Source organism: Rhinopithecus roxellana, chromosome 8 (genome assembly GCF_007565055.1).
Source record: "Rhinopithecus roxellana isolate Shanxi Qingling chromosome 8, ASM756505v1, whole genome shotgun sequence".
Taxonomy (NCBI): domain Eukaryota; kingdom Metazoa; phylum Chordata; class Mammalia; order Primates; family Cercopithecidae; genus Rhinopithecus; species Rhinopithecus roxellana.
Window position 1 is genome coordinate 107,695,689 of NC_044556.1, and position 26,643 is coordinate 107,722,331.

At 39.2% G+C, this 26,643-nt stretch overlaps 1 protein-coding gene across 9 annotated transcripts in view; it reads left to right on the plus strand.

The window, feature by feature from the left end:
• The window catches only part of SDCCAG8 (serologically defined colon cancer antigen 8), a 253,354-nt gene that overhangs the window by 68,503 nt on the left and 158,208 nt on the right, over positions 1–26,643 (plus strand). For all 9 annotated transcript variants that reach the window (XR_004058745.1, XR_004058746.1, XR_004058747.1 and 6 more), the window contains exons 10-12: positions 5,918–6,070; positions 17,891–18,025; positions 21,036–21,152. Coding sequence is in view for 6 of the 9 variants with exons in the window: in XM_030935740.1 (XP_030791600.1) it covers positions 5,918–6,070; positions 17,891–18,025; positions 21,036–21,152 (405 nt within the window). In the remaining 3 variants the exon portion in view is untranslated. The remainder of the gene's footprint in view (positions 1–5,917; positions 6,071–17,890; positions 18,026–21,035; positions 21,153–26,643) is intronic.

Below are 26,643 nucleotides of genomic sequence, written 5' to 3' on the forward strand. Positions count from 1 at the left end.
CAGAACACTCTACTCTTTCTTACCACCCTCACTGTTGCCAGAACACTCTACTCTTTCGTACCACCCTCACTGTTGCCAGAACACTCTACTCTTTCGTACCACCCTCACTGTTGCCAGAACACTCTACTCTTTCTTACCACCCTCACTGTTGCCAGAACACTCTTTCTTACCACCCTCACTGTTGCCAGAACACTCTACTCTTTCTTACCACCCTCACTGTTGCCAGAACACTCTACTCTTTCTTACCACCCTCACTGTTGCCAGAACACTCTACTCTTTCTTACCACCCTCACTGTTGCCAGAACACTCTACTCTTTCGTACCACCCTCACTGTTGCCAGAACACTCTACTCTTTCGTACCACCCTCACTGTTGCCAGAACACTCTACTCTTTCGTACCACCCTCACTGTTGCCAGAACACTCTACTCTTTCGTACCACCCTCACTGTTGCCAGAACACTCTACTCTTTCGTACCACCCTCACTGTTGCCAGAACACTCTACTCTTTCTTACTACCCTCACTGTTGCCAGAACACTCTACTCTTTCGTACCACCCTCACTGTTGCCAGAACGTGACCTACATTTGGCCATTTGCATTAATTTGCTCAAGGTATATTTTTCTGCCTTGTATTAATCTGTGAAATATCTATTCAGTCTACGAGGCTCAAGTCCAGTGGCAGTCTTCCCAGAAGTTTTCCCCAGCCCCTTCTTGTTTGCATTAACTTCTTTTTCCTCTATATTCCTGTTGATGTGGTGTATAATTTTTGTAGTTGTTTACACAGTTTTCTCCACCAGAAGACCTTGAAATCAGGTCTATGACATCTATCATTGTATGTCACACATGACCATTTATGTCTTAATTAACAATAAATGTTTGTGGAATGGAAGTCAATTATTATTAATGTGAAGTTTTGTAATTAATTTTTTAAAAAAAATTTAGTAGTTGAGAGCAAGCAACGCTATTGTTCGTTAAGAATCTATAGCATTTTCAGTAAATTAGTAATAATGAATGCAAGGACAAAATGTATTGCAAGTCTAGTAGTTTTTATCTGGAAGGTATGTTACAACACATTAGAATTTTTGCTTTCTGAACGTATTAAAAAGTCAGATGGCATACATATTTTAATTTAAAACCCTACTACTTACATTACTGAGCGATGAAATGGTTACTTCGTTTAGTTCCTTGACGTTTGTTGCCATCTAGTGTGACGTTTGGGTATCACATGCTAAATAGAAGGAATTACGTATTTAACATTCATAGTGGCAGTGAAAATGCCTGAAGTGTATAATGCCATGCAAAGATTCTTGTGTGGAACTATCTTGGATAAACTCCCTACTCTTCCACTTTCTAGGTCTCTGATTTGGGCAAGTTACTGAATATCTTGAAGTACCAGTTTCTTCAGTTGAGTAATAAGAACCAATTAAAATGTATTTAGAGGGTTAAATAATCCATATATGCCACTTAGCAAAGTATCTGGCACATAGTAGGTGCTCAATAAATGTTTTTGTTTGAAAATGGAAGTTGTCTCAATTGGTGATAATTTTAAAAGAGGAAAAAAGTTCACCTGGGACTACATAGTGAGAAAAAGTAGAGGTTTTTGCAGTGACACCTTGATAAAGCTACAAGACACCTTGGTAAAGCTACGAGAAGCAGATAAAAAGGTTAACCATGCCTTAGGCCTGCCTACTTGTGTTGGGAAGGGAAATTGTTGAGAGGTATGTGGAAAGGCCTGAAGGTACAGGCTGTGCCATGAAGTTACCATAAGCATATCTGTAATGACATAACCCTCTAAGGAAAAAAATTTTTTTGTCTTTTTTACTCATAACAACTTGAGCAAAGTATTTATTTCAAATTTGCTAAGACCTATCCTGCCATATACCTTCATGGGTAAGTGGTGTGAACTTTTTTAAAAAGTTAATTATTATGTATACATAATAATTGTACATATTTATGGGTTACATGTGATATTCTGAATATTAGTTTTTAAAACAGCAACATGGTAGGTTGAACAAATATTTACAAAGACTTTTTTCTCCCTTTTGAAATATCCAAATTATTCTGTTTCTTGGATTACAGGGAGTCAGAAAGGCAGGAATTAGAAACCTGGATTAAAAATAAAATCAGAAAAGCACTGAGTTGTAGTCACAAGTATAGAAAACAATACTTCTTGATAGGCATGTTATCTGTCACAAAACAAAAACAAAGTATTAAGTATCTTGAAAAATGGTACACAGGGATAGACTGGTAAATTTCTGGTTAGCAAGGGTTTATAAATTAAAATCAATAGTTTGCATTATTTGTAAGTTAGATGCTTGAAATGTGTTAATCTTTTTAATTTTGTGGGCTTTATTATTACATAAAAATAAAAATGTTTATAAGCCTTAAAGTTCATATTCACAGGTGTGAGCTGTATAATTTCATAAGATCTTAATTCCTTAGTTATGAATTATTCTGTCACAAAGATTTCTTGAAAACTAACCTTAGCAGTTGGGAAGGACTTTTATATGGTCTACAATAGGTCTCCTGTTTTAAAATTTTAGTTGACTAGATATAAATTTTGTTTTTGAAAATGTTTTGACTGCCTAAGATAGTAGTGCCTACCCTTTGGTTTAATAAAACCAGGACTGGGAATATCAAGTCCAATAAACTGTGTTTGAAAAAAGTGTTAATATGTCAACATAGAATGACCACAGCTAAAGAAATTTCCCAGAAAAGAAAATGTACCTTCAGGAATGAGTCTGCTGGATGGGGGGAATGTGTAATTCCCCAACTTCCTAAGACCTACAGCCATTTCCACCAAGGAAAGGGCTGTGCTCAGGGAAGGGAGAGAAGCCAGGACTTGGGAACTACTGAGAGAAATAACAGCCGCAGGCCCCAAATTAACTTTGTTACCTGTAAAGATCTATCATTTAATGGCAATTGCCCATGTATAGCATTCAGTTACTATAAAGATCCATCATTTGATGGTAGTTGGCTTTTTACTGACCTAGCCTTTGAGAAGTCGGTTACTATGTCTTTACTGAATGGTTATAGGGGTACTCAATCGACAGGGATTCTGGAAAATAGGAGAAGAAACTCTAGAATTAAGAGAAAACTTTAATGGAAATAGTGTATAAATATTTGTTTACTACACCCAAATCTTTTAGTATGTGCGGTCCAGTTGAGAGAGTTATCTTTAGAAAGAATAAATCATTTTTCTGATTCCAAGTGTTACTACGCTTTTCTATTTTCTTCATTGTGACAAAGCATATATGTTAAAATCAAAGCAAATAAAAGTAAAAGCGATTTGTTTGTTTGTTTGTTTGTTTGTTTTTGAGACGAAGTCTTACTCTGTCACTCAGGCTGGAGTGCAGTAGTGTGATCTCGGCTCACTGCAAGCTCTGCCTCCTGGGTTCATGCCATTCTCCTGCCTCAGCCTCCCGAGTAGCTGGGACTACAGGCGCCGCCACCACGCCTGGCTAGTTTTTTGTGTTTCTGGTAGAGATGGAGTTTCACCGTGTTAGCCAGGATGGTGTCAATCTCCTGACCTCGTGATCTGCCTGCCATGGCCTCCCAAAGTGCTGGGATTAAAGGCGTGAGCCACTGCGCCTAGCCTTAAAAGCTATTTGATAATATGGAATTGTTGGTTACACGCTAAGAGACATCAATAACCAGTTTTTTGTTTGTTTGTTTGTTTTGTGTGTTTTTTGGGGACCAAGTCACGCTTTGTTGCCCAGGCTGGAGTGCAATGGCGCCATCTCGGCTCACTGCAACCTCCGCCTCCTGGGCTTAAGCAATTCTCCTGCCTCAGCCTCCCTAGTAGCTGGGACTACAGGCAAGCACCACCATGCTCAGCTATTTTTCGTATTTTAGTAGAGATGGGGTTTCACCATGTTGGCCAGGCTGGTCTCAACCTCCTGACCTCAAGCAATCCACCCGCCTCAGCCTTCCAAAGTGCTGGGATTACAGGCGTGAGCCACCACGCCCAGCCAATAACCAGGTTTTAACCTAATATTTGTAATCAGTGTTGTGTTGCTCATTACTCATCATCAACCATTGGTGGTGGCTAGTCCTAATAGAGAGAAGACCATCCACAAAACCAAGGCCTTAGCAGTGGTTTTGTTTACATGATTTTACAGCTTCTCACTTTGTGCTTTTCGCTGTATCATCCTATCTTGGCATTACACCTCTTGTCGTGCCAGGATTATTTACTGTTGCTTGTTCTTTAGTTGACTGAGTTCTTTGAATTGATTCTGTAGGTGCCTTTCATGGTAGCCTGGTTTTAGATCTTCAGTCTCTTCCGCCGTTCCTATACTTAATGATGTTGACTCCTGAGTTTTTGTTCAATTGAAAACTTTCTGATTGGATATATTGGTTTATATTAAGTAAGCATTTTGTCTATTCATACCAGTAGTATTCATTATATCAGGGAGAGTTATGAACATTTACTAGATTCATGTGAAATATTTTTCGCAAGAGCAATTACATTTTGAATCACAAAAGTAACTAATTCGTATTTCAAGCTCCAAGGGCTTAAATTATAGAAAAAGTATGCCTTTTCATTTATTTTAATATCTAATTTAAAATTTCCTTTTCCAGGCATTCTCAGTGGGAATTTGGACTTGGGACTAACTCCCTAGAAGAATCATTTTTACTCATTGTATTTGTTTATTAGTTAATCTGAGACAATTGAATTTTACCTTTATATTTTATGCCTGAGAGCATAGAAACTTTTCAGAAGAGACCAAAAGAAATTGGAATTTAATGCTTTCCAGATGAAGAGAGAAAAATTCACATATCCTAGATATTTATTGTCTGAATTTATTATAGCTTTCACCAGAGGGAAGCATAACTATGCATAAAACTTACAGTGCTTACTGAAGCTATTTCAGTCTCCATTAAAATCAAATGTGACTATGAAATTTATAATCACGCAGCATGTAAGTTATATAAGACCTGGGGTTCTTTCTGCCATTTCAGGAGAAAAGAGAGGTTACGTAGGTGGATATCGTACATAAGGGCCACTGGAATAAGACTATAAGATGCTATAGTACCTTACTTTTATTAGAATTTTTAAAAATTGAGATTTTACTATGCAATCTATGTATGTAACTAAATTACATTTGTACCCCATACATTTATACAAAAAAAGACCTCTCCAAATTGGGATTTTTGAAATCATATTTTATTATTGGGTGTTATAAATAAAGATATTGTAAAAGTGGCCAAAATGAAGTTAGAGAGTTTTTATTTCTGGAAATGCGGAGTGGGAAATTTACAGTAAAGGACAGTTATGAACTTTACCAGAAATGGAAGATCCTCATAAAACTAAGTAGTGAATACTGTCTTGAGTCTTTCCATTTAATAATTTTTACTTCAGTTGTATGTTTAAGGGGAGTGAACTAAATTTTCTCTTGGTTATGTTTAAGGAAACTTGATTATTATATAGTATTAAACAAAAGATGCCTGTGTGTAATGATATATTCAACATTTCATTTTAGTATTTTGATCTATCATTTGAAGTATTCCAATAATTTTTATCCATGAGCAAATAAGAAATGAGTTAAGTTGGATGCTTATGTGTTTCTTGTAGTAGAAACATGATACGTAATTGAAAATATTCGAGCACTTGGTTTTCCTGGTTCCCTTTTTTAAAATTCTGACTCATCTGTGGCCTTCATCAAGGTTCATTACCTGAATTTTGTCATTGATTAATTAATATGGCTTTAATCTTGAAAACTGAACTATGTCAATAAATGTAACATTTGGATACTCTCTTAGGTCAATAAGTGGTATTGATAAACAAATACAAAATTATTCTAATGGGCTTTATAGTGGATTTTAATTATTTTAAATATACTTAAAGCTTAATTATCTCATTTTCCCCATATTTTTTCCGAATTCTAAACTCCTCTTTCAATCTCTTCTATCCTGGCAGGCTTTAATCCAGTGTGACCAGTTGAGGAAGGAGCTGGAGAGGCAGGCGGAGCGACTTGAAAAAGAACTTGCATCTCAGCAAGAGAAAAGGGCCATTGAGAAAGACATGATGAAAAAGGAAATAACGAAAGAAAGGGAGTCCATGGGATCAAAGGTACTTAAGGACTCTGCTGTTATCCACATTGCAGAAGAAAGGATTTTTTATGATGCTATTCCATAGGCTGGAGTTCTTGAATGAACTTTAAATTTTAAAATTGTTATTATATAAGTAGTTAAATTTCTTATAATTTATAGTTCATAAAAATGTTTTATCATTTCATATATTTCTCAATAGTTTATGTTGATCTTTTCAGATAAAATAGTCAGTTAAATTCCATAAAATGAAATTACAAAATTTACTGTAAATCCTACCATTCTGTTGGATTCCCTCTGTCATGTTTCCCAGAGGCATGCTATGAAGCTACCCAGATTTTATTTCAACCTTGGCTAAATCAAGGAGAGATGAGTCCCCTGCTTTATCTCCTACCCCTAAATTAAACATGCAGAAGATGAAACACTTGTAAGAAACTGAGTAACCAAGAAAAAGTGATTATGCACTCTGTATGAAATCAGTTCTGACAAATTACATGATGAATAATGATGGTAACCAGATGAAGAGAGAAATTTAAGGCAAAAGGAACAGATAACATGAAATGAGCAGTCTTTGAAAACGAGTTCACAAACTAGAATACAGAGTTGAGTGGGACCTAGCTTTAAAACTGCTAACTAGACTCGAATTGAGCAAGTTGTGGTCCATCAAGTAACCAAAGCAACTGCGTTACATGTTTGTTTTTAAAAGTGGACTCACAGCTTGTACTCTAAATTCTATGTTGTTATAAAATTCCAATGTATGATAATTAACTCATTCAATAAATATATACTGAGAATGTACTGTGTGCAAAGCAATGTGGAGGCCTAAAGATACGTGTAGAGAAAAATCACAACTTCTGCCCTGTGAGTTTTAAGTCTTAATAAGAGTAAACTCGAGCATTTTCTGTAAATGTCCTTGTCTTCTTATCCATCCGTCTTTTAAAATTGTGTCTGTCAAAACCCTACTACCTACCTTCTCTGCCCTGGATTGGTGATCTCAGCTGGTAAAAATCGCACAGCCTTGCAGATGACACAGCTGTAGACTCCAGGTCTTCGGTGTCCATGGTTCTTTCAGTGCTTTCTAGCAGTCCTCTTATGCCTTCCTCTCTCTTCTTCATTCCACACTCAACAGATATTAACTGGAGGGGCTGGGAATGTTGTAGTCACAGGAACGATGCAGTTTCCTCATAAAGCTTACAAACTCATAGGAGAAGTAGACGTTACACAAATATTTTCATAAGTGAATTTTCGATCATCATTGCGATAAAGCCATAAGGTTCAGTTTAAGATACCGTGGTCATGTGTAACAGGAATCTGACCTCGTCTAGGCAGTCACGAAAGACTTTCCTGAGAAAGAGATGTTGAAAAGGAGACCTGAAAGCATTGATGAGTGGTCAGGTGAAGAGGGGAAGAGGGTTTCAGGCCCAGGAAAATAACATACCCAAGACTCTGGACCTGGAAAGGATCGCACTTCCTAGGAATTTGGAGAAGGCCCTGATGGCTGGAGCATAGAGAGAGAGGAGCAGGAGTAGTGGGAATGAGTTTGGAGACTTATGTTGGGATGGAATCATGAATGGCTTTAAAATCCATATGAAGGATTTTCAGTTTTGTCGAAAAAGGGATGGAAAGCCATTGAGTTGCTTTGAATTTGTCAGTGTCACAATGCCATTTATATTTGAGAAAAATCATTTTGTCAATGGATTGGAAGGAGAAGTAGAATCGATGCCTGGAGATCAGCTGGAGGTGATTCTCGTAGTCCAGGTCTGGAAGTGGTTATTGCAGTCCAGGTCTGGAGGTGATTTTCGCAGTCCCAGTCTGGAGGTGACTTCAGCGGTCCGGGTCTGGAGGTGACTTTCGTGGTCCTTGTCTGGAGGTGATTATCGCGGTCCCGGTCTGGAGGTGACTTTGGCAGTCCGGGTCTGGTGGTGACTTTGGCGGTCCGGGTCTGGAGGTGACTATCGCGGTCCCGGTCTGCAGGTGACTTTCGTGGTCCGGGTCTGGAGGTTACTTTGGCGGTCCGGGTCTGGAAGTGACTTTGGCGGTCCGGGTCTGGAGGTGACTTTCGCAGTCCTGGTCTGGAGGTGACTATTGCAGTCCTGGTCTGGAGGTGACTTTGGCGGTCTGGGTCTGGAGGTGACTATCGCGGTCCCGATCTGGAGGTGACTTGTGGTCCCGGTCTGGAGGTGACTTTGGCAGTCCCGGTCTGGAGATGATTTTGGCGGTCCGGGTCTGGAGGTGACTTTGGTGGTCCGGGTCTGGAGGTGACTATCGCGGTCCTGGTCTGGAGGTGACTTTCGTGGTCCCGGTCTGGAGGTGACTTTGGCGGTCCCGGTCTGGAGGTGACTTTGGCGGTCCCGGTCTGGAGGTGACTTTCGTGGTCCCGGTCTGGAGGTGACTTTGGTGGTCCCCGTCTGGAGGTGACTTTCGTGGTCCCGGTCTGGAGGTGACTTTCGCGGTCCCGGTCTGGAGGTGACTTTGGTGGTCCCCGTCTGGAGGTGACTTTCGTGGTCTCGGTCTGGAGGTGACTTTGGCGGTCCGGGTCTGGAGGTGACTTTGGCGGTCCGGGTCTGGAGGTGACTTTCGCGGTCCCGGCCTGGAGGTGACTATCGCGGTCCCTGTCTGGAGGTGATTATCGTAGTCCAGGTGGGAAGTGATGGTATCTTAAATGCATTTCTTTAAAGACTGTTTCACATCACTTGTTCTTCTCAAATTCTCTATAATACCACTTTTCCTCTTATTCTCAGCAGAGAGCCTTACTTCCCTAACACAGAAAATTAAAGCCACTGGGTGATGACCACCTCAACTATTTATCTTCCCCATGCCTTAAAATAAATTTTCACCTGTATTCCAACCCAGTCTGAATGGGAAAGGCGTCTTCCTAATCCTTTCCACTTCCCATGGACGCCGTTTCCTTCACCCCCTCGAACTCATTCCATTTGTTTGCTCCACTTTTCCGAATCAATCTTTCCTTCACTACAGTCTCTTTCTTATCCTCAGGAAAATACTTTCAAGTGTCTCTTACTGTTGAAAGAAACAATCTTTCTTGTAATCTGTGGTTCTTAATTTTTGCTACACAAGAAGTTCTAAAAATCTGATTGTCCAAGCAGTACCCCAAGCCCATTACATCAAAATGGCTGAGTAGCATCCAGTTGTCAGTGTGTTTGAAACTCACCCAGGTGATTCCAGCGTGCAGCCAAAGTTGGAAACCACTTCAGTAATTCCATCTCCCTCTTTGAGCTCTTTCTCTTAATAGTTGAGTTTCTTGAAAGATTTGTCCATACATGTTGTCTTTATTTTGTCACCTCTCACTTCAACTTCCATGCCACAGCCAATGAAATTACCTTGCTATGTTCACTGAAGATCTGTTTGTGCTATATTTATTGATTTTTTTTTCAGTTTTATTCTCCTTAAAAGATGCTCTTTCCTTTTACGATTTCTTTGAATTCAAATTCTTGATTTGGAAGAATGATGACGTGTGCTTTTTACATTACTCTGAGTTTAAAGTACGTTTGAGGCAATAAAGGAGACACATCCAGAAAGCAGCTTGATAGGAGGTTCTAGAGTTTAGCAGGGAGCTAAAGATTTAGGTGTCTTTAGCAGTACTGTGGCTTGAGTTCCATGTATATATAGCCTTAGGACCTAAAGCTTCAGGACTAAAGCTATTTGATTTCTAAATCCTTAACTGTACACTGAGCTCCCAAACCAGCTTTACTTTCCACCTTCCCTATCCCAGTGGACCCACTGTTTATCCAGTTATCCAGCACAGAAGTCTTGTCACTCTTTTCTCCCCCATCTTTCTCACCCCACACATCTCATCATCACCAAGCTCTAAGACTTAAGCCCCTGAGCATTTACATTGCCCTGTCTCTCCGTCCTACTGCTACTCATATCTCATCCTTGGGTGGTTCCTGTAGCCCCTGTGGTATCCTTGCCTGCAGTCTCACCTCCTTCCTGTCTGTTCTCCAAACTGCGGCTGGGACGATCTTTCTCAACATGTTAGGCTCTTGCTTTGAAATCCTTTCACGTCTCCCTGCAACCTTGGATAAAATTTAGGATCCTTTATCATAGCATGAAGACTCTACAATATTCTTCCTCTCTTCGGCTGTCAAGTCTTATGTTCCTTCATTTTTCTTCTTTGCACCCTCACCACACTGATGTACTTGTACTTCCCCAAGCATGCACATATGCCTGTCTTCCATACTGTTTTTTTCAGTGTAGGATTTTGTGTATGCTTTGCCCCCTGCCTAGAGGAATCCTCCTCTGCCCTCTTTCATTGATTCTTCAGGCTTGTTTGTATTTGAGACAGGGTCTCACTCTGTCACCCAGGCTGGAGCTCAGTGGGGTGATCACGGCTCACTTAGCCTCAGTCTCTTGAGCTCAGGTAATCTTCCCACCTCAGCTTTCCTGGTAGCTGGGACTACACAGGCGTACCACCATGCCTGGCTAATTTTTTGTGTTTCTTGTAGAGACAGGTTTTTGCCATATTCCCCAGGCTGATCTCGAACTCCTGGGCTCAAGCAATCCACCCTCCTTGGCCACTCGAAGTGCTGGGATTGCAGGTGTGAGCACTGTGCCTGGCCAAGAGTTTTTCTTGGTACCATCTCCTCTCAGCACCTGCCATAACTGAATTGGGATGGTCTCCTGTGGGCTCCCATAACTCAATTCATTACAAATTCATGTTGAATAGTTTGCTTCCCCTAGTTCAGTGAGTCCCTTGCGTGTAACATCCTCAATGCCTGGCACATTCCTCTCATATAAAATGTGCTCAGTATATATTAGATGAATGAAGGAATGAATTACAAGGAAAAGAAAAAAGTCCCTATGCCATTGGGAAGTTATGACTAAAATGCTGAGAGTTCAGAGGATCAGAACTGATTGTCTGCCAGAGATCGTGGAAGCCTTTGTGGAAAAGATGGCATTTTAATTGAGCTTCCAAGAATAGATGGGAATTAGAAACACAGAGTATGGGGGAAGGAACGCCACCTGTAACCAATATGAATAAGACATGGAAAGGAGATGAAGTTGCGAATTGAGTGTTGTGTAAGAGAGAATGGTATCAATAGCAAACACCAGCTATTGTTCACACCTAGGAAATTGATATTTTTTGGTTGTTTGCTGGAAACCATTTGCCTTGCTGAGTAGTTCTACTGTGTAGAAGTATGTTGATGAGAATTCCTGATAAGAAAGGAAAAATGCAGGCTGAAGTGTGCCTGGCAGTGTTCCAGGTACCTTCATATGTAACAGAACCTCTCTCTTGTGCTAACAGTTGTTTCATGAATAAAGGTGGTGACAGAAATGCAGCACAGTTTTTATTTATCATTTATTTATTTTTAACTTTTAGATTCAAGGGAGTACATGTGCAGGTTTTTTACTTGGTTACATTGCATGTTGCTGAGGTTTGGTTTACAAATTATCTTGTCACCCCCTACATGAACAGAGTACCCAATAGTTAGTTTTTCTTTTTTTTTTTTTGACGGAGTCTCGCTCTGTCACCCAGGCTGGAGTGCAGTGGCCGGATCTCAGCTCACTGCAAGCTCCGCCTCCCGGGTTCACGCCATTCTCCCGCCTCAGCCTCCCAGTAGCTGGGACTACAGGTGCCCGCCACCGCGCCCGGCTAGTTTTTTGTATTTTTAGTAGAGACGGGGTTTCACCATGTTAGCCAGGATGGTCTCGATCTCCTGACCTCGTGATCCACCCGTCTCGGCCTCCCAAAGTGCTGGGATGACAGGCTTGAGCCACCGCGTCCGGCCTATTTCTTTTTTTTCTAATAGACTACTGAATGTCCCTGCTTTTTTTTTTTAGACGGAGTCTCACTCTGTCGCCCAGGCTGGAGTGCAGTGGTGTGATCTCGGCTCACTGCAAGCTCCGCCTCCCAGGTTCCCGCTATTCTCCTGCCTCAGCCTTCTGAGTAGCTGGGACTACAGGTGCCCGCCACCTCGCCTGGCTAGTTTTTTGTATTTTTTAGTAGAGACGGGGTTTCACAGTGTTAGCCAGGATGGTCTCGATCTCCGGACCTCGTGATCCGCCCGTCTCGGCCTCCCAAAGTGCTGGGATGACAGGCTTGAGCCATAGTTAGTTTTTCAACCCCTGCCCCGCTCCCTCCCTCTCCTCCCCAGTCATGCCCAGTTCCTGTTGTTGCTATCTTTATATCCGTGAGTACCTCATGCTTAGCTCCCACTTGTAAGTGAGAACATGCAGTATTTGATTTTCTGTTCCTGCGTTAATTCACTTCGGACTATGGCCTCCAGTTTCATCCATGTTCCTGCCAAAGACCTGATTCCATTTTTTATGGCTGCGTAGTATTCAGTGATGTATATGTATCACATTTTCTTTATCCAGTCCATTCTTGATGGGCACCTAGGTTGATTCCATGTCTTTGCTATTGTGAATGGTGCTGTAGTGAACATGTGAGTACGTGTGTCTTTTTGGTAAGACAATTTGTTTTCTTTTGAGTATGTACCCAGTAATGGGATTGCTGGTAGAAAGGTAGTTCTCAGTTATTTGAGAAATTTCCAAACTGCTTTCCACTGTGGCTGAACTAATGTACATTCCACCAACAGAGCAGAAGTGTCCTTTTCTCTGTGGCTTCTCCACGGTCTGTTGTTTTTTAACTTTTGAATAACAGTCATTCTGACTGGTGTGAAATGGGATCTCATTGTGGTTTTGATTTGCATTTCTGTGATGATTCGTGTATTAGTCTGTTCTTGCACTGCTATAAAGAAATACCTGAAACTGGGTGATTTATAAAGAAAAGAGGTTTAATTGGTTGATGGTTCTGTAGGCTGAACAGGAAGAATGGCTGGGGAGGCCTCAGGAAACTTTCAGTCATGGTGGAAGGGAAGCAGGCATGTCTTCTGTGGTTGGAGCACGAGGAAGAGAGTGCAGGAGGAGGTGCTACACACTTTTAAACAGCCACATCTTGTAAGAACTCACTATCATGAGAACAGCAAGGGGGAAACCCGCCCCTATGATCCAATCACCTCCCACCAGGTCCCCCCTCCAACATCAGGGATTACAATGTGATGTGAGATTTGGGCTGGGGCAGAAGTCGAAACCGTATCATTCATGAGTGATCTTGAGCACTTTTTCATATGTTTTTTGACCATTTGTGTGTCTTCTTTTGAGAAGTGTCTGTTCATGTCTTTTGTTCATTTTTTAATGGGGTTGTTTTCTGCTCGTTCAATTGTTTACTTTCTTTTTTTTTTTTTTTTTTTTGTTTTTGAGATGAAGTCTTGCTCTGTCGCCCAGGCTGGAGTGCAGTGGCGCGATCTCGGCTCACTGCAAACTACAGCTCCCGGATTCACGCCATTCTCCTGCCTCAGCCTCCTGAGTAGCTGGGACTACAGGCGCCCGCCACCACACCCTGCTAATTTTTTGTATTTTCGGTAGAGACGGGGTTTCACCGTGTTAGCTAGGATGGTCTCGATCTCCTGACCTCGTGATCCACCAGCCTCGGCCTCCCAAAGTGCTGGGATTACAGGCGTGAGCCACCATGCCTGGCCAATTGTTTACTTTCTTTATAGATTCTGGATATTAGACCTTTGTGTGATACATAATTTGTGACTATTTTCTCCCGTTCTGTAGGTTGTCTGTTTACTCTGTTGATAGTTTCTTTTGCTGTGCAGAAGCTCTTCAGTGTAATTAGGTTCCACTTGTCAATTTGTGGGTTTTGTTGCAATTGCTTTTGAGAAGTTAGTCATAAATTCTTTCCCAAGGCCCATGTAGGATTGAGTGTTGTGTAAGAGAGAATGGTATCAATAGCAAACAGCAAACACCAAACAGCAAACAGCAAACCTGGCAAACACCAGAATATGGTGAAGGGTAAGAGCCCAGTTTCATTCTTCTGCATATGGCTAGCCAGCTATCCCAGCACCATTTATTGACTAGGGAATCCTTTCCCCATTGCACGTTTTTGTCAGGTTTGTCGAAGATCAGATGGTTGTATGTGTGTGACTTTATTTCTAGGTATTCAATACCACACATTTCTGAGCTAGAGTCATTTAAGACGCTTTTGTCCCTAGGAAGCCCTGGCTGACATTTGTCTCAAGATCCTGCTCTAAATAAAGATGTGTGAATAAAGAGCTGACAGTGGCCCTAGCACTGAGGTTCCAACTCTTACCAGGAAATGGCAGAAAATGGTTTTGAAGTAAAAGGATTTAGAGTTGAATCCAGCCTGACCTTTCTGTGACCTTGAACAATTCACTTAACCTCTCTAAGTTTCAGAGGAGTAAATGAAGTTAATACATCAAGAATTGATAGAATTAAGTGAGATAATGTTTAGAAAATATCTAATATAATGTCTGACTTACCATGGGCATTTAATAAAGTTTAGCTTGTGGCTATTGTTTTAGAGAAAGAGAGAAGGAGCCTTATTGGATAGAATTCTTGGCCCTTCATGTTAGTAAAAGCAGACAGACTTTTTTTTTTTTGAGACGGAGTCTCGCTCTGTCACCCAGGCTGGAGTGCACTGGCCAGATCTCAGCTCACTGCAAGCTCCGCCTCCCGGGTTCACGCCATTCTCCTGCCTCAGCCTCCTGAGTAGCTGGGACTACAGGCGCCGCCACCTCGCCCGGCTAGTTTTTTGTATTTTTTAGTAGAGACGGGGTTTCACCGTGTTAGCCAGGATGGTCTCGATCTCCTGACCTCGTGATCTGCCCGTCTCGGCCTCCCAAAGTGCTGGGATGACAGGCTTGAGCCACCGTGCCCGGCCACAGACAGACTCTTATATAAAGCCCAGCTTTACCTTTTACTTATTAGTTTGAATGAACTTGGGCAAGTTACTTAGTTTTCTGAATCTCATTTTTTCAAATAAAAATTAATTCCATATAATTCCTTCTCTAGGGGATTCATTTTTTATTTATTTATTAGAGACAGGGTCTCACTGTGTCACATAGGCTGGAATGCAGTGGTGTGATCATAGCTCATCATATCTTCCAACTACTTGGCTCAAGCAATCCCCCTGCCTCAGCCTCCTGAGTAGCTAGGACTACAGGTATGTGCCACCATGCCCGGCTAATTAAAAAAAAAAATTGTAGAAATGGGGTCTCATTTTGTTGCCCAGGCTGGTCTTGAATTCCTGGCAGTCCTCCTGCCTCAACCTCCAAAAGCAGTAGGATTCCAAGCATGAGCCACGCTGCCCGGCCTTTCTAAGGGGATTTAAAGAGAGAATGCATATCACACTGCCTGGCACAAGAACGTAATGACTAACCAATTAATTATAACATTGTAAGTGCTAGGTAGTTAAAGTTAGTGCTAGAACAAGAACCTCTGCTTTCCTAACAGTGGGAATACTTGTGAAACTTATAGATTTTCTTTGTTTTTTTTTTTAATTCCTCCCTTACTTTCTTTTTTTAAAAAATTCCATTTGTGTGGGAAACTGTAGGGGAACAGATGCCTTCTACCTAGACAGGTTTGAGTCACTCCCCATCAACAGTACTTGCTGTGAGTTTGTGTGCTATGTTCATTAGCGGTCCTGGGTTGCACTGAGCACTCAGCTTTGTTAGTTCATTCGGTCGTTGATCATTTATTTATTGAGCACCCCCTGAGGTCCACACATTTTCTCAATTGCTTTCCTTGACAGTATCCATTGTTAAAATCCTTAATCCTTATCTCTTGCATAGGGAGTACAGCTTCATACCATGTTCAATACACTAGGGACTGCTCTGCAGAAATTTCTATCAACCTCTCCCAACCTGGGTGTCCTTGTCTCTTCCTTGCCCCTGTCAAAGTTTAAAGGACTTACCTGATGTCAACGTCCTGGACATCCAGCAGTGTTGCAGCTGTGTCTGTGTTACTTCTGGCTCTGCAACAGATGTGGATGGAGAAGCTCCTGCCGTGTAATGTTGACTTCCAGATGGTGGGCGTGGGGAAAAGAAGGTGTGACAACAGGAGGGGAGACCTCAGAAAGTGCGCGACAGGAGGTAGCAGACAGGTAGTGGGCAAAGTAAGGAAATGACGGGTGGCAGAGGGAGGAATCCTAAGGAGCGGGAGAGATTTGTGACATGCCTTAGAAGAGAAATGGACTAGAATTTGTAATTAGCAAAATAAAAGTATATTTACTTCAAAAACCATACAATGTTAAGATGTTTACCGTCAGTTATATATGTCCACATAAATAAATAAAATATGATTTTTAGTAGCTGGTAATTAAAGTTTGTTGCTGTCATATGGTTCCAGAAAAACTAGAATTACACATTCATGATATGTGTACTCATGAACTCAAAATTTTAAATTAAGAAATTAAATTGATATTTTTGATTTGTTATATTTAACTTCTTTTCAACCTTAGGTTTATACTGTAATGTGCTCAAGAAAGTTTTTAGTTTGTTATTAGTAAAACTAATTATATGTGAAAATTAGATTTGTAGACAATCCTTTGATGATAGGGACATGTAAACAACCATAAGTCAAATATACAATTCTCCACTATGTTCAGAAAAGTTAATTAATATATCTGCCTAAATTATTTTCATAGGGTAAACTTTAACTAGTTCTGTAGTTCAAAGGCAGACACCTGTCTTTGTTTTATTGATCTAAGGGTCTTAATTTACTACAACTTTGGTTCAATGTTGATTTTTATCATAGAATTTTAGTAATTGATTTAAGTTATAAAACTGAATTCACACCCATGTTAGCATACAATGGTAAATTTCAAATATCATTATTTAAAATGTGTCACCAGTTCTTGTTTTAACAGATAACAATTGGTAGGTATTCCTATATATTTTGCTGCATCTACATTTTAAAAACTGCCAGTACAGTAAGCAATTAAGAGCCTAGAAGAGCGACTTCCTGGAAAAGAACAAAACGTAATTGGAAACCAAAAGCTATAAAAGATAAATCTAAGATCTAGAAAGCATTTCTAATCTTGAGAAGAAAAACTGAGAACCTAATATCCATAGAGTCCATTGGAAAGCCATTTATTCTAATTATTTATTCATTCATCAAGTATTTGGTACCTCTTGAGGAACTTCTACTCTAATGAAGAAACAGACAACTAAAAACAGTGGGATGAGTACTGTGGTCGAGGTACACAGAGGTCGTGGTGTGACGGAGGTATATATGCTGAGATTGTAGGAGCACATGCCATAGTGATATTCAAAATAGTAATCTCTACAGTGTGGGAAATGGTGAGAGTGGACACAGGCTACAAACAACAGGCATGACTGTCCAGTGCACACTAGCTGAGTATCAACCCTGAACATGGGAAGGTCACCTATTTTGTGCTGGGAACTGGAGTCAAGGAAGACTTCCTAGAGGAGAGGAGATAATGGCTGAGCTGAAACCTATAGGAGAAATGAGGGAGAACTAGATAATAGGGGGTTGGTTGGGGTTTTACCAACAAAGGGCACTGCACAGAGCCTCGTCTTTGTTGGTTTTGGGGGAAGGGTAGTGGGACCCACAGCAGACCAGTTGCTCTCTGTAAAGAACTTCCTCCCTAACTCTCCCCATCTGTTCTTTTATACCTTCCATGTGGAAGAAGGGTTTAAGAGTTGTCTGCTTCTGTATCTCCTCTGAATGTATCTATGGCACTCTGTTTCATAACTTAATTGGGTGTTTGATATCTGTCACCTTAGGGTTTCAACCAACACCTTGATTTTATCACCATGTTATACATTTTTCAAAATAAGGTTAGAGATCAGGGGGATGAATAGGAGAGAAGTACATGTTTCAGTTCACTGGGCATAGGTGAATAGAGGAAGGAGAAAAATGAACATACCCAATCCACAGAGAAATGGCTCACAGAGCCCAGTGACTGTGCTGAGATGCTATTAATTCAAGAGAAGTTTTAGTATTTGTTTTGTCAAATGACATTATTGTTTAGGACTTTTATTTTCCCTTACAGATGTTGATCTTGTCTCAGAATATTGCCCAACTGGAGGCCCAGGTGGAAAAGGTTACAAAGGAAAAGATTTCAGCTATTAATCAACTAGAGGAAATTCAAAGCCAGCTTGCTTCTCGGGAAATGGATGTCACAAAGGTATAGAAAGAGATTTTAGTGTAATCGTTACTTAAGGAAATATTTTCTTTGAAAAATATGTACAAAACTCTTACTGTTATCAGGAGGAAGTTTGGAGTAGAAAAGTTTTGTGATTTCAAGCATAATAAAAGGCCACCTAATGGTTACTCAGCAAACATTCAGTTACTGTATGCAGCCCCTTAATGGGTATTGCATGTACAAGAATGAATTAGACACAAGTCATGGCCTTGAAGAGCTTAAGGGTTGAGTGGCGGCGACAGACTTACAAATAAATAAGAGTTATATTACTTCAATTATTGAATATTTGATAAATCTCATTTTTCTAAATTAATTAGCAGTGCCTTGTTTTTTCCATAGATAGCATAGGGTTGGTGTTTACAATAATTGCCAAAGACATATATTTACAACTTAAAAGGTGTGCTTGACATAAAAAATCTTCCACTTCCTACTCCTTTTCAGACTTGGTCATTAAAGTAAAGATTCTAATACTACATGATCTTATTGTATTGGTGCTTAAATTTATACTTGAAAATACTACATTGTCTGTGCTATGGGCGTCACTGGTTCATGAATCAAGAACTAAAATGTTTAATGGTCTTTACTGGCAATGACTAAGATACATATTGTAAGAAATACTAGTAGTCCATTTAGATTTCAATAGTTAATTGCTTTAAAACAAAGAAACGAATAAAATCAAGTTTTTTAACCACTAAATACATAATTTGCTTAAAATACTCTTTCCATATTACCTTTTATTCCTCAATGTATTTTCCAAAATTTTGACATATTTGTAATGCCATTGTTGCTCTGTAATTCAGTAATTAAAATTAATTTTAACATATATTAGGAAAGGGAGCCATTTTCCCCTTTTTCTTGAGTTTCTATAATTCTCCATTTGCTTTTTAAAATTCCTATTAGCTAATGTAAAAGTGTAAGAAGCTCAAATTTTTGTGTGGAGATAGGGTGGAAGTGAAGGAGTTAGTTCAGAAGGATGGGAATGCGTAACCTAGATTTATAGGTGAAAGCTACGATAAGACAGTTTTCAGTTGTTAATAGAGAGGCAGCTTTCTGTTGAAGTTGGTACAGCAGAGAGAGAGTTCTCTGTCTCAAGAACTAGCTGAAAGGACATATGCATCAGAAGAGTGATCAGACTAAATCGCCTTGAAGTTGCTTCCAACGTGGAGATAATGTAGTTCTGGTTCAATTTAATGTGCTAATTTATTTGAAAAAGAATTTCAGTGTTGTGGATAAATGTAGCAAATGCTGAACTGAAAGTAGTAAAGCAGGGAATCGTAGGAGTAAAATGAAGGGATAAAATAATTTTAAATATGACCTGATGCTTAAACAGTTTTTACCTAACAAGTTTGTATTGGTGTTGGGTTTTAAACATCATGGTTGTATAATCATTATCTTCTGACATTGTCAATTCAGGGTTTTATTCCATTTTATTCATAGACATAAATAGTAATAGTGAACAATTGAGAAAGGAAATAAAGTATGGCTCCTCTCATTTTTTTTCCTGTCACTCTGAATTTGTAATTTTTATTTAGGTTTAAAATTAATAGTTTTTATAAATTTATAATTTTTGAAATGGGAAGAATAAACTCTCGCACACTGAAAGCATTTGAACTTTCAACAGAATTTTTAATAAGTTCATTATTGTTCTAGCTTTCTGAGGGCCACTGAGGAGAAGCCTGTTGACTTTTTCTTATGTCTTGTCACCATAGCTTTTAAACGTAGATTATTTTTAAAGTTACTTTTTAGGTTCTGTTTTGTTTATTTGGAGACAGGATCTTGTTGTATTGCGCAGGCTGAAGTGCAGTAGCTATTCACAGACACTAGCACAGTACATTGCAGTCCTGAGCTCCTGGGCTCAAGCCATCCCTCCGCCTCAGCCTCTAGAGGAACTGGGACTACAGGCATGCGCCACCATGCCCAGCTTAAATGCATATAGGTTTTATACCTTAGTCTGTTCTAATACCTCGGTAATGATGAAACTGATTTCTAAAGTTTCCAAAATCATTATTTTTGAAGAAATACCAAATACTTGAAAAGTTTCAAGAAAGCGTAACCATGAGATAATATATTAAGAGCCATATATTTGTAAATTAGAAGCCAGGTTAGCTGACTTCTACATTCACTGAACTTTCCATAGGTTCTCAGTTCTCTCAAAAGGCCCATAATCTGCTTATTTAGATTTATCTGCTAATAACACCTTCCAAATATATTTCCGTGTCTGTAGCAGCCCTAGATTGGAAAAAATAAATAAAACAAAGTTCTCAGTGTTAAGTATAGAGGATGATACGCAACACTTTTAAGATACTATGTATGTTCATTATTGATGCTATATTATAATTATTTCCTTTTATATTGAATGTTACAGTCGTAAGTGCATAGTCTGCTTAGTTCCAGTCTATGGCTTTTGCCAGAAAATCTTCTTTAACTTGAATACCTGGTGTTGTGTATGATAAGATGACATCTGCAAACCTTGCAGTCAATACTGGATACTACAGACCTAAATATCAATAGTATGTCTATCAGCAGACAAAAATTCCTGTATACGTTTCCTTTTAAAGAGCGTAACTGACGAAGTCTTTAAAAGAAAACTTTGTCATATAGAGTGAATGTTTAACTGTATCAATGTGAATGAATAATAACATAGCTTAACATTTTAACTGCTAACTTTACCTATTTAAGAGTTAGATGATAGTGCATTTTGGTTGATAATATGCAATTGAAACCGTTATATAAAATAATCTCGGGCACATTACTTAAATTCCTTAGTTATGCATTTATTTATCTATAATTTCAAGTTGTTAGAATTAATAATCCCTGATGTTTCTTCTGAATCTTAACAGGCTACGTTGAGTATTCTAGTAGAAAATGGCATTCTTAGAAAAGTTTTGTTGTATTTTATCCATATGACCTCTAGGGGGCACCAAAGGATCTAATTGCAGGCATTGCCTGGAAGATTCCAGCAGGTAATCATCCGGTTTTTACAATCTAACAGGTGTGTGGAGAAATGCGCTATCAGCTGAATAAAGCCAACATGGAGAAGGATGAGGCAGAAAAGGAGCACAGAGAGTTCAGAGCAAAAAATAACAGGGATCTTGAAATTAAAGATCAGGTAAGAGAGGACACAGCATAATTGCAGCAATTTAGATATGAGTAACATTCTTTCTCAAGTTGATGTTGTTTTATTCCTAAGTTATTTGTTTGTATTGTTTCTAACTAATGGGATGATCCAGTTTATACTGTTAGGAGAATTTCTTTTATAGTTGCCTAAAATTATCACCTTTCACATGAAATGGTGAGAATACAACAGCGTGCATGCACAATTCCAATCTGACAGGTCATAAATATACATTTGGATATGTGTATCTATTACTTACAAAAGTAAAAAGAAATGTTCTAATGCACAGTTTGAACCTAAAATATACATACATAAAGTTCTTGAAAGATGCCAACTTGAATCCAATTTTAAATGAAAAAGTTTAAAATTCGTAAGATGAGATGAGTTGATATGTAAATATGTCAATCAAATTGATTGTTGGCAGAGTGAAACCAGTTTTAGCTGAGATAACCATGAATACGTTTGTTCATGAAGCCTAAATACGGTGACATTAGAAATGTTAGTGGATAAAAGCTGCGTACTTTAACTTCAGTTTGAACAGATGTTTTATGTTATATCTTTATTGAGATGAAGTAGATACTCGAATTTTAGTTGACAACATGGTTAAAGTTTTTAGAGAGGCAGTTCTAATAGGCTGACTTTTGATTTTCTATTTTTATGTTACAGTACAGGACCTTGAAGGTTTTCATTCTTTATGTTCAATGAAAGCAGGTTGTTTATTCAATGAAAATAATAAGACTGGGTTCTTAGGGTCAATATTTTAAAATAATTGTTTTAGAATTTAGAAGGTCGCTCCAAATAAATTTTTTTCAAATATGTTTCTAGTTCGAGGTTTTTCATCGTATTTTCCAACATATTTTCTCTTTTGAGCCAATGAAGTCTTTACAACAAATGACGCAAAGACAATTGGGAAAAGTATTGAAAACGAAAGTGATAATGAAGATTAGTACAAAAAGCTTTTCAAGTCATAACTGAAATCCTTAGTACTAAATTAAAATCTTGGCAGCCCAAGTAAAATTCTGCGTTTGAACCACTATATTTGGTGTTGTGATAATGGGTTTTAAATTTTCAGAAGACTTTTAATTATTAACATGTGCAAATAATGAAACATTTTATTTCATCCAGTTGGGGGCGTGCCTGATAGTAGAATGGAAAATGCTTTCTATCAGGGACTGAAGGCCTAGGTCTACTGAGTTTATCACAGATAACTTTTCTTTCGTAATATATTGTAATTTTTTTTAAAGGAATCATATTGGCATACTTTTGGTCTCTTGTATTATTTGAGAGCATTTTGACAGCATAATATTTTGGACTAACTGGAAAAATACGTCAGGAAAGAGTCTCAGTTATTTAAAATTCCATTATAATTTTCTAGAGGAAAAAAAAAACCATCAGGAACAATAAGAGTATAATATCACTTGTAAAGGAATAACTTGTTTAGAAGCATTTGCAATATTAGAAGTATTTGCAGTATTAAATCTCATTTTAGTTAATCCGTGATGGTATGGAGGCTAAAGTTGCCAGATTTACAAGGAGCAGTTTTCATTTGTGAACATTTTCTGATAATAGTAAAACAATAGTAGTTTTCATAATGACATTTAGTGGTATGTTTTTAGATAGAGATGTGCCTTTTTAGGAGAGTCATAGCTTTAGGAATAAGACCTCTGAACAGTTACAAGATGTTTGTGATGTGATGTGATGTGATGTGCTTGTTACCGTTTTTTTTTCCCGACAGAATGTGAGGAAATCTTATAGGTCTTCTTTTAACTATTTTGTACTGAACAGACAGTTTCAGAAAAGAAAGTAGTGGTGTCTCATTCCATGGATGATTTGGAGGAGCAAAGCAGCAATTGTTCTTTGGTCTTTCAGCCATGACCTGACCTTCTGTCTGTGAGACCAAAGAACTACTTTGCTTGGCCACCATCTGCACTCAAGAGAGAAATTTACATTTAACTTTTAAAAGCGGGGCATGTTGAGCATTTATCTGAAATGCCTGCAATAATAGAAAGTAGATTAAATGTTGAAGTGTTGTGCATCTTACAACTCCACATCACAAGCAGGCTATCTGTAGGTTTGCAAACAAGGTGTTCTTCATAATATAGTCATTTTATTCATGTTTTAGTTCATCTGACCACTTGATACATTTTTTAAGTAGGTGGGAAACTGTGAGATTGGAATGTGTGAGAACAAGAGCCTTTTTGATGTATACAAAATAGGGCAAATGGTTGACCACCAAAATAATTTTCCTTGTGACCTGAGCCTTGGCTCTGGCATAATTAGAAGGAAAGGTTAGGAGAGTAACAATGGCAGCCTCTTCCACCCACTTTCTTCTTTTCTTCATTATATTGTGTCAGGAACCGATGGGCGGATTATCCTTCCCATCAACTCCTTTGTATCTCTTCAGCTTAGATAATTCCTGTCAGCCTCAGAGGATGCTTCTTGCACCAGAAAAAAAAAAGGCGTTTGGTATGGAGGAGAATGTGAAATATGCACTTTGATTTTTATTAGAAAATTTTTTAGGCAATGGTTATACACACACTCGATCAGGGGAATTTAAAAGCATATATGAGGGTGCAGGGAATATTGTAATGGGTCCTCACGTTTCCATCACCTACACTCATCATTTTTCCAATCCTCTTCCACAATCCTATTCCATCTATCTCACTTTTTTCTCTCCACTTCTGTCCTCATCATCACCTTCATCTTCTTTGTCATGTTTTTTCTGCTCCACCTTCTCGTCTTCATCTTCTTCCTCTTCATTTCTATCTTCTTCCTCTACCTCTTTTTCTTCTTTTGCAGAAGTATTTTAAATGGATCTCAGACCTTATGTTATTGTACTCGTAAATACCCATGTGGATCTATGAGGGATATTTTTACATACTATGTCATTATCATACCTACCAATGTTAACAATACTTCTTTAATATCAAGTAACACCCAGCCTATATTCACATTTCTTTGTCTCAAAAATGTTTCTTTTACAGTTGGTTTATTCAAATTAGGAAAACAAGTATGTTTTTGTGTGTTAGAATGATCTGGTGTTACCCTTTTTAATAGGAAATAAACAGAACTCTTAGTAAAATTTCATCTTTCTTTGTTGTTGTCTGTTACATTTTGTACATAATGTTTTGATTGTGCTTTATTTTTATAAAATGGCTCATTATCATTCTAAAGAGGCATAAATTAATCCTACAGCAAACTATTTGAAGGAAATGGCTACCACGCGGCATTCCCGATAATCACATCCCAAAAGGAGCTTCCTAGCATCTGAAACCCCAGATTCATCATTCATTTCAGAGCCTTGTGTTTAAGATTTGGAAATGTTGCAGGAAGCGCTAACGTTGCACGGATGAGCTGACCTGAAAGCAGTGATGCATACATAGAGTTTTTTGTCAACTTCCCTTTTGGTAAATGAATCTCAGAAAATGATTCTTTATAGCCCCTAACCTTTGATTAGGACCCAGTGCAAAGTGAAAATACAGAACCCTTTTGTTCAGAAAGCAGGAAAGAAGTGACAGTAAAAAGAACTAAAATATAAAGTCTTTTCCTTTCTTCTTCAGTCTGTCTGTCCTTGCCCCTCCTCCCTCACCAGCCCGGGCTGGACATGCCTCTTTTTATTTGCTATTTGATGTTAGGCTTCTTCAGCGTAGAGATGATAGTTACGGGGGAGTGCAGACCCCACAGGTGCCCATGACTGGGTGTGCACACGTGGCCTGTCAGCTTCTGGGTTCTTCTTTCCTCTAGCCACAGGATCTACATCATGTCCCAGCGTAGAGCAGGGGGGTCATTCTCCCCCGCCGCAAGGAAGTCAGACAGGTGACCCCTGAGAGACTGCAGTCTCCATACTGCAACACATTTGGTGTCTGGATCAGGGGTGGGTAAGAGGCTCTGCACGGAATCCACTGAGTGTGCTGTGGTACTGTCAGTTTGGGGTGGGAATTCTTACCTCCCTGTCCTGCTCTAAGATGCCAGGGATGGGCACACTTGACTCAGTCCTCTCTAAACACACATTCAGGATTCTGCCAGGGGCAAAAGACACAGCAGAACACACACCTCCCCCAGTGACATGCCCTGGTCCCACCCTGGGTGGAGGACCCCACCCCAGCAGCAGGGTAGGGCGGGATAAAGGAAGCTGGAGAGGAGTATATTTCTGAGAACTGCCTAGGGCTGCACTGAGGCAGTGGAAAGATGAGACCAGATATAGGAGTTCAGTCTCCATTGTTCCATCAGAGTACACCTACAAAACACAATTCTAGCGGGGCAGTGGCTCACACCTGTAATCCCAGCACTTTGGGAGGCCGAGGTGGGCAGATCACCTGAAGTCGGGAGTTTGAGACCAGCCTGACCAACATGGAGAAACCCTGTCTCTACTAAAAATAAAAAAAAAATAAAAAAAAATTAGCTGGGCGTGATGGTGCGCGCCTGTAATCCCAGCTACTCAGGAGGGTGAGGCAGGAGAATCGCTTGAACCCGGGAGGCAGAGGTTGCGGTGAGCCGAGATCGTGCCATTGCACTCCAGCCTGGGCAACAAGAGTGAAACTCTGTTTCGGAAAGCAAAAACAAATAAAACACAATTCTAAGATAAAATTGCTGCTAATTTCAAGACATTGACCACAGAGTGTTAAACTGCAAGTCTAAGCACCCTTTGAAATAACACGTGTGACTGCACTGGTCACGTGCCCAAGAAACTGCCATGACCAGGGGGTTGGGCAAATGGAGATTTTGCATACTAATATATGTGTATATGCCCCCACTTACATACACAGACACATATGCATACTCAATATGCTAATGTGCCCAGTATTCATAAAAAAGTGTTAGCCAGCTACAGCTCATAGGTCAAATCTGGCCTGCTATCTATGTTACAAATAAAGTTTTATTGGAAGTCGGCCATATCTACTCATTTCTGTATTGCCTATTGCTACTTCCTGCAACAACAGCAGACTTGAGGAGTTGTGGTAGAGACCATATAGCCCACAAAGCCTAAAATATTTACTGTCTGACCCTTTACAGAAAAAGTTGCCAATCCCTACCTTGAATATAGAAATACAACTGTATTTTTTAAGTTTCCTCTGAGTTACTAGGATGCTGAGCTTTGAGTTTGAAGACCCATGTGTCTTAAATAATAACAATGGTTTTAGAGTATTTTGCAGTACAACAAATGTGCCACATCTTTGGTCTCTTAAAAATCTAATGGCATTACCAAGTGAGTGTATCACTGATAATCATGGCATTCTCTTATTAGTGTCACATGACTTACTAGTAGCTTGAATGGGAGTGTAAATACAGTATTATTTTATATTTGATATTTACAATTTTGTTTTTAGGTTGGTTCTAATTTTATTTTTCAGAGATAAGGCTGATATAGAAAGCTTTTTTTTTTTTTTTTTTTTTACTGGTATTATATAAATTATAATTTTGGAGTTGTGGCTACTATTGAGTAGAAAACATCAAGTTTGAAATGACTTTAATGGAGCAATCAAAG